This window comes from Galeopterus variegatus, unplaced genomic scaffold (assembly GCF_000696425.1).
Source record: "Galeopterus variegatus unplaced genomic scaffold, G_variegatus-3.0.2 Scaffold1587, whole genome shotgun sequence".
NCBI lineage: Eukaryota > Metazoa > Chordata > Mammalia > Dermoptera > Cynocephalidae > Galeopterus > Galeopterus variegatus.
Genome location: NW_007727698.1, coordinates 209,199 through 218,214, shown reverse-complemented (window position 1 = coordinate 218,214; position 9,016 = coordinate 209,199). Strand labels below are relative to the sequence as shown.

At 36.6% G+C, this 9,016-nt stretch overlaps 1 protein-coding gene across 1 annotated transcript in view; it reads right to left on the bottom strand.

Moving 5' to 3' along the window:
- Positions 1 to 7,648, bottom strand: part of RNF128 (ring finger protein 128, E3 ubiquitin protein ligase) — an 89,572-nt gene extending 81,924 nt beyond the window's left edge. The window contains exon 1 of the mRNA XM_008577847.1: positions 7,243 to 7,648. Coding sequence (XP_008576069.1) covers positions 7,243 to 7,648 — 406 coding nt within the window. The remainder of the gene's footprint in view (positions 1 to 7,242) is intronic.
- Positions 7,649 to 9,016: the final 1,368 nt, after the last annotated feature.

Genomic DNA, 9,016 nt, shown 5'->3' with positions numbered 1-9,016 from the left:
TTGACATTAAGGGTTGTTATTGAGAGGTGTTGCTTTATTCCTAGCATTTAATTATTTTCTTTCACAGTGAATTTACTCATTTTGTTTTTTCTGGAAGCCAGCGTCCAGAGGTATTGTATCTAGATTTCCTTATAAGTACATACTCTTTTATGCAGTTTTGTTTGCGGATGCTTGTACCCAGGGGAGAAAGGTGCGGCACTTGAGCATTTGTGTGAAAGTCTGAGATAGGTACTATAACCTTGTTATTGTAAGACAGGTTATACAAAGGCACATAATGTTTGCAGAGATTCACGAATTCCACACATTGCCAAGTTATTTTCTAGACCTAACATGTTATGTACTTGCTAGCACATCCTGTGATCGTGTCAGCTTTTAAAATAACTGTGTCATTATTTAACTTGTGGTACAATGTGATTGCAACCTGTAAAAACTTTTTTGTCCATGTTTTTCTATTTGATACCTGTCTATACATGTATTATTCTTTACTATTCACTATGGTACTTCACCTTGCTTTTAATAAGCAATTTTCCTAATTTGTCAAGATGCTTTTAAATTTTGTTTGTATCTTACAACTTGACACGCAACTTGGAGTTGTATGTAAAAGCAATGAAATTTTTTTCAGTTCTTTTATCCAGGGCATCCATAAAATTATATTCGAATGTATTTCTGTATACCACTTTATTATTTTCTGTACACCAGTTTATTATCTTTCCCAAACTGATGGTAAACTGCAGGATTTATCATCTGGGTTGTATCCTACAATGGTGATTATATCTATAGTTATATCTATCTACACACATACATATATGCATATATGTATATATACATATACAAGGTTACATTAAAAGTTTCATGGAAAAATAGAGTGAAAAGATAATATGAATCTTTCCATTAACTTTTTGAAGTACTCTTGTATATTTATATAGTAAGCCAGAATAACAAGATTGAAAAACCTTACTAAAAAGTCCTGAAATTTGATAAAGCATATCTCCCAGAAACTTCTATCAAACAGTACACTTAATGGTGGAACAGTGGAAGCATGTTTTAGTAAAGCCAGGAACAAGTCAAGGATATGTACTATTACTGCTATTGTAGCCCTAGACAATAGAATAAGACCATTGGGAAGAATTAAAAAGTATAATTAGTATAAAAGAAGGCAAAACTTTGTAAAGAAAATGATCCTTTATCTTGAAAATTCAAGAGAATCAAGGAACAAACTATTAAAATTAATAAAAGTTCAACAAGGTGGTCAGATGCAAGGTCAACATCAATAGTAATGCAAGATTAATATCAATAGCTTCCTTATGTATCAATTATAATTGTATTCACTGAAGTATTGTTTGTGAAAGAGCAGCATTGGAAACAACCCAAATGTCCATTAATAGAGTGGTTAAATAAATTGTGTCTATGCACTGTGTAATATTATGCAATAGTTAAAAGAATGAATTATATTTAAATCTAAATTTACTGACCTGGAAAAAACTCCAGCTCCTACTGGTGAATGGCCAAAGTATGCTACAGAATAACTTCTTTAATGTTAAAATTAAACACAAATTGACTATGTATTTTCTATAGATTTATATGTGAAAATGAACAGAAAAAGTCTGAAATGTTACATACTGAATTAATAGCAATTGTTATCTCCTGGAAGGGGCCTGGAATTAGGGGTGGTGGTCAAGAGGGGACTTTAATTATATCTTTAGTATTTTTTTTTACAAGGAGAAAGTATTCATTTATTACTCATATTGGAAAAAAAAACAATTAAAAAATATAATTGTTTGCTAAATTCACCCAATAACTTCATTTAACTTTGTCTTTTCATATATAAAAGGGAATTGCTTTTTGCTTTCTTAAACTTATGGTCTTCACTAGTCCTTGAAAGTAGAAACTAGAATTTTGACAACTAGTGAAGACCATGCACTGTGCTCAGCACAGTGAATACAATGGCAAGCATTGTTTTCCTGGAACTTAGAACCTAGTGGGAGATACAGATAATAAGCAAATAACACATTTAATAAGCAAATAATTACACATTATAAGAGATTTAAACAGAAATGAGCAGTAGGTTTTGATGGGAAATGATATGGGTACAGTTGAGAGAGACCTCTTAGAAGAAGTGACATTTAAACTGGGATTTGGAGGACCTGTTTCATGTGACAGTGATGGTGATGAGAGGGAGAAAAGCAAGCAAAAAGGGTCTCATGCAGAAAAAGCTTCAAATGGTGGAGAAAATGTTTGAAGATTAGAGTGGTTAAAGCATTGTGGGAGAGAGAGAAAGGATTGTTAGGTTGGAGAGGTAGGCAGAGGCTAGATCATGCAAGTCCTTTTAGGCATGGTAAAGTTTAGATTTTATTTGAAGAACAATGGAAAGTCACTGGGAGGCTCTGAGAAGAGCAGTGATGTGATCAGCCTATATTTTTAGAAGATCACTCTGGCTGCCATGTAGAGAATATATGGGGTAGGTGGCAAAAGTAGAAGCGGGGAGCCCAGTTTGAGGGCTATTTTCAGTAGTCAGTGTGAGAGATGATAGTAGCCTGCACTAGACTGGTGGTAGTTTGAGGGGACTTCAAAAAAATGGAAAAAAAAAGTTTGAGGAAAAATGGAATTAAAAGATAATATGAATCTTTCCACGGAGTTTTGAAGACCCCTCGTAGACATGGTTGTATTTTGGAGGCAGAATTATGTGAAAAAATGAAAGAGAAGTGACTCAGGCAGAGGGAGCAGCAAGTGCACATATTTCTCTTGGTTAAGAAACAGAAAGAAGAGCAGAGTGGCTGAGGCATGGTAATGTGGGGGAAGGGCATAGGATAAGGTCTGATCGTATAGGGCCTTGTAGGCCTGAGCACAAAGTCTGGTTTTTATTCTAATCAGGACTGAATTACGTTTTCCACAGGATCACTCTGGCTGCTGTGTGGAAGACACTCTGAACTGCAGCGAGAGTAGCAGGGAGATCAGTTAGGAAGTTCTTGTAGAGGTCTAAGATAGAGAGGATGGAGCCTTGGAGATGCATAGAACTAGACAGATTTGAGGCTTGTTTGAAGTGGAACTGATTAGTTTTCTTGAATTAAGTTCTTCTTTATGGATATATTTGGGTCTATGTCTTATTGAAGAGTTTTTATTATATTCTCAATTCATATATATATATTTATTTATTCGTATATTTATATATGTTTTTATTTCCCCTTTTATTTCTAGAAAAACATTTTTGTAAAGCATGTGAGCTTGTTGCTCTGCTTAAACCCTTCCCTTCCATGCACTTAATTGCTGTGGAATTGGGGTATTCCGAAATGATGCAAACCTCACTCTGTAATCTACTTCGTTGGACACAGTGAAAATGATAAAAAAGTAAGAACCATTTTATCCCTCACAAATTATTGACTTTTCTGGCATAAACTACATTCAAATATAATCATTTCTTAAGGCAATATACCTATAAGTAGCTTACTTAACTTCAAAAACTGTCTGCTCAGCAAACAAGAACTTAACGTGTTCTGAATTTTCTGCTTGAATAGCTCAGGAGTCCTACACATCTGGAGTAGAACTGAATGGCTGTCTCTGCAGTATTTGGAAAGGATTGTTAAGAAGTTACATGCCTACTTAAGGAAGCTGTAAGCATATCCTTCTCTTTCCAACCCCATCAAAATGGCAAGTCAAAACATACAGCATATTGGGGAACTCTGAATTAAAAGTTTACCCCTAAGTATTAGACTATATGCTATTCCTCCTCAGCAGGAGCTCTTTTTAGACTGAAGTTATCCTCTTTGAAAAAAGAATACTGCTAGTAGAAAGGCTGTAAATAGACTGGGCCCTGGAGTAAGGACATTCTGCACCTCCATCATGAAATCATGGGATGCAAGGGGTGCAAAAGCATCCCTGAGGCGTATTGATGTCCTTAAAGGCAGTCTATAGGGAATGGGAAGGCACAAAAATGTAAAAGGATATGGGGGGAGAGAATGTATTTGCACACCAGTAAGGCAGTAGGCAAAGTGGATTGTCAGTGAGAAAGAGACAAGTAGCCCCTGATATCCAGGACCTGACCTGTCACTCTCAATTGGGCCTTGTTTTCTTGTTGAAAATACAAACCATCTCACAGAACATCAACATGAGAGAAGGTCATTCTGTGACCATGATGGATCAAGACGAAAACAAGACCACTCTGTAATCATATCTGAACACATACAAAATATGAACGGCATCCAAGCCACAAAAAATGACCAAAGATCTCCCTTATTCTGGCTAATGTAAGTGACTATTGCTTCTCTACCAACTACACCTTTAGCCTCGGGCTAGTCTTTCCCAATTATGAAAAAGATTTATTTAGAAATCCAATCACAGAATTATCCCCACTTCCTGACAGCATCCAGATCCAGAACAAAGTCAGCTAGGGTGTCCAACTTGTCTTGGTTTACCCAAGAATTTCCTGGTTTTAGCACTGGAAGTCCCACATCTCAGGAAATCCCTCAAAACTCAAGCAAAGTAAGATGGTTTGGTCTGTCAATGTTCCACTTCCTTAAACCCTCCCCGAACTCACCTAAAGCAAGCCCAAATCCTATAAGTCCTTTCTAACTTGATTTCCCATGGTGTGCGTTCTCCCTTTGCTGTAACAGGTAATAAACTGAATTTTTAAACTACAGGTCTGTTGCTAGTGGTCTTTGGCTGGAGGACATTGACATTAGTAAGAAGAGACACAACATTGTTTAAGGGCTTGCAAGGTCTAGTGTGGAAAATGGGACTGAAAGAATGAAGAGATGGGGCGGGGCAGGGAAGAGTGGAAGGATGCATGGGTCTGAGGGGGCTACAGGGGTGATAAAAGATGAGATGACGGAAGGTGAAGCATGAGCTTTTGTAGGAGGAGGAGAAATTGTTGCCCCCACCCTCTGTATCAAAACAAAGCAAGACACTGATGAAAAGAGTCATGACAAATAGAATTTCAGCTTATGTTATAAATAATGACTCAGTCTTCAATGATCTAGAGGCTAATCATATAGTTCTCACATCACTTGCTTCCTTATGTTAGTCAACTGCATCATAGAACAGTTTTTATATGAGGCAAATTTCTGGGAAGGAAGAAATCCAGTGACACTCTAGTTGACAGGTCTTATAACTGCAAAACTCTAAACTTAGTATTTTAGTTCTTTGGGGTTGAGATCATTCAGTGTTACAGAAGAATATTTATTAAATAAAATAAAGGCACTAGAACAGTGTTTGGCATATAGTAAATGTTGATAAATGATAACTATTACAGTTACTATTATTATGCTATTTTTTTCAATGTATTTATTTTATTTTATTTTTTTTTCCTTTTTGTCTTTTTTCGTGACCGGCAACGGGATCGCAACCCTCGGTGTTGCGCCCGCACCTCGCTCAGCCAGTGAGCCGCCGGTCTGTATGTGGGATCTGAACCCTCAGCGGGAGCGCCACTGCGCTCTCAAGCGGCGCACTGTAGCAGTGCGCCACCAGGCCGGCCCCAAATGTATTTATTTTAAAACAGGGCAATGCTGTAGCTTTAAAAATGTTTTCGATCACGTGTCTTTGATTATACTGGAAGTATATCTTGAATAATAGGTCTAATCGCCACCTTTTAAAAACTCTTCTCAGAGTCTCTTATTCAAATGGCTATGCACATGCCTTTTGGAGAGATTTACTGTGATTGACCTTTGGTAAATATTTTAAATTCAGTGATGGGGTACATGCATTCCACTAGAGATGTTGGTCCCTACTGCAGGTTACAAAGCAAGTTCTGAAAACAGACTACTATTTAGTTTGATACTGTTTATTCTTTAAAAATAATAGCAGAGTGAATAAGCAGAATGTGATTGTGCAGTGAAACCTAGAGTACTGAGGATCTCTAAGTTTAAATGTAAAGGAAAGAGGTTCCTTAGAACAGGTTTAATTCCCAGTTCTCATCAGAAAACTGCACTGCTTTCTTTCTACAAAAATAAAAGTCACTTGTAAAAATATAGGAACACACAGGGAATACTTATGGTATGCTCTTAGCGTGAAAAGAAAAAAAACATGTGAATGCCTGAGGTCTTGCCAGGATGTGTTACAAAAGGTAGCAAGTAGAACTTTTGTTACATTTACAATAATTTTGTACTGCTGAAAACCATCTTACTTGTTTTTTCAATACCCAGGGGAACAAGCAGCTTATTTTTCAAACATTAATGCTAAACCGTCTGTATATAATCTGGAATGTTCCAAGCACTCTACTATTCTTAATACAAATTTGATTTTCTCCTTTTTACAATTCTAAAATCCGTTTAAATTTAATTTGCATTCATTTTCTTAGAGGCCAAATTTGGCAATAACAACACCGATTACCAAAATGTATTCATTTACTGTCAGCTTTTGACTTGTTTGATATTATTCCCGCCCCTCTCCTTTTTTTTTCCTTTGGCCAAGTCTGAGGCAAAAAATACACATACCCAACCACAGTGTAGAAAACTTGGGTCAGAAGTCTACTTCTTCAATGGTTAAAAAAACTACTTGTAAAGTGGCAGTTTTTTTTTTTTTTTTATAAAATAAGATAAAATAAAAACAGTAATTCTTGGCAGTAAATTCCTTTACAAAGTTAGTACATTAGTTAATTCTTTATCCTTACGAGGTCATTAGTAAACATTTCTAAGGGAAATCTTTATTTTTGATGTGAATTAGTGTTATCCTATTTCTGCTATACCCTTTCCAGTGGATAACATTTCTTGCAGAGTAGTGTTGTATGTATTAGTCCCACAAACAGATTCAAATCTTACATGCATAATCTAGAGTCAAATTCTCATTTCTTAACACTTTACACAGTTACAATATACTATTGTTTTATCATAATAATGAATCAGTTTTGAAGTTTTACATTCTTGAATATATACAATTCTTTTTGCAGGAGAAAATGAATCAAACTGAAAAGTTCAAAGTAATAATGAAATTAAAATGTTAGGCTTTTTTAATGTTTAGAGGTAAAGGCACAGTTTATTAAAAAGCAATTATATAATGCACACTGAAAAAGCTAATACAGCTAAGAAAACCAGCAAGAAAATAGGAGCCCCTTCATGAACTGCTATTGTCCACGAGACAAATTAATTAAAAATATTGAATAATAAAGTAATTCCTAGTAGTGCCGGACATGAAAATTTAAAGAAAAAATTTCTTACAACCTCATTGTCAGATCCTAGAGTAATTCTAGATGGAAATACTACTTTAAGATAAACAACGACATCTAACCATCTTTGGGAATCGATTTTTACTTACCAAAATTTGCCATCTGTATTGTCTGGTTGCCAGTCTCTGGAGAATTGTAAACCACAACAGCATCAGCATTTCTTCTGCCTGCTGTTTGAATTTTTTCTGAAAATGTACAATTACCTCTTTCTATCAGTGCAATCCAGGGCTTCTCAGTATTGGTAAATTCAGTGTCGTAGTCACAAGCCTGGTAGTTATTGTTCTTAGGGATGCCCACCACTCCCATAGCATTAGCCACTGGTGAGACTAATCCATAAACACCACATTCACACGTCTCTGTTGTAGTGTAGTTGCTGGTTTCGTTGTAGTAAGTCACAGTCACATAGGCATTCATTGAAAAAGATGCTGTACTTCTAAGTAAAAAGGTAAAAATTACAAGGAACCGGAAAAAACTGGACTTATTCTCCTGGTTCATTGCTCGTTCATTTGATCATACAATTTAAGATGTCTGCTGATATTTCCAACTATCAGTCACCATTGTCCACTCATGTCCCTGCTAAACAGAAGTTTGAAATTTCAGTTGCAGGTAGGTAACTGATCTCACCTCTAGCAACATAAGCTCTGAATGCATCAGCTCTTTTTCACTTTAGTTATCTACATTCCCCTTTGCCTGCCCCTCCTCCTACAGTATACACACATAACCCTTAACCAGAACTACCTTAGGAATAAATAACACGATCAACTTTATTCTGTATGTCAACTTATCAGGATTGGATGACTTCCTGCAGTGAAGTTTTTTTTTTCTTCTTACTGTTCCAGCTAATGCACTTTCATAAACATGGAGTGGATTGGAATGAGGAACTGGACTCTTGGGAATCCTACATGACGAGGCTGAAAGTCACCTCTCTCAGAATACCTAAAACACCAAACTGGTTTTCCAAGCCCTGCTGGAATATGCTATCAACCAGGTCAGCCAGGTTAAGATCCGTAATTTTAATTGCTATGGCATTAGTGGAATGAATTTTACTGCCTTTTTTTCTCTCTAATTTCTTTGTGGATTTTTTCCTAGCAGGCTCCCTAAGGAGTATCCTCTGCTACCTTGTTGATTCGTTAGAAAGTAAACATATTTGAGTGGCTAGAGATCCTTTCAAGCACAGTGCTTTGCCCATGGTAGGCACTCAAATATTTGTTGATTGATACCTGTGAGTTGCTGTATTCCATTAATTCTTACGTCTCATGTGTTATACTCTAAAAAAGACTGTTTGAGGTTTAATTTTTAACATTTAGAGTTTTTAATTTTAGTTCTTCCAAATGTATAGACAGTTTTATTTATTTCATTGCCTTCTTTATTTTAAGCTCTGTTTTTAATCAGAAGTACACTGGACACTAGCAGCTCGCTGACACATGCTGCTATGGGGTCAACTAGTCTGGGAAAACTGCTGGGATGGGGAGATTGCAATGTGTGCAAAGGGCTGGTGAAGGAATAGATGAACAGATGAACAGAAAGCCTGACAAACAGAGATATCAGGAGTCTGACTGGGCCAAAAGTCAGCAAGCTGGAAAAACAGGCATCAGGCTGTCAGAGAAGCAGAAAGCCATCAGGTAAAAAGGAACGCAGGCACAAAGGTAGTCCAAAATCCAAGGCAAGTAGTCTGGAATCAGGAAGACTACCAGAGTCAAGGGGACAGGACAACAGAAAATAGGAAAATAGGAGACATTGCTGATGGAGACGATCAATGAAGTAGTGTCTTCCCCCTCATCTGTTCTTATGCATCTGAGATATTAACGTTGGAGAAGACCCTGCAGGTGGGAACTAACAGTAACCACTATGCTGCAGAGCAGA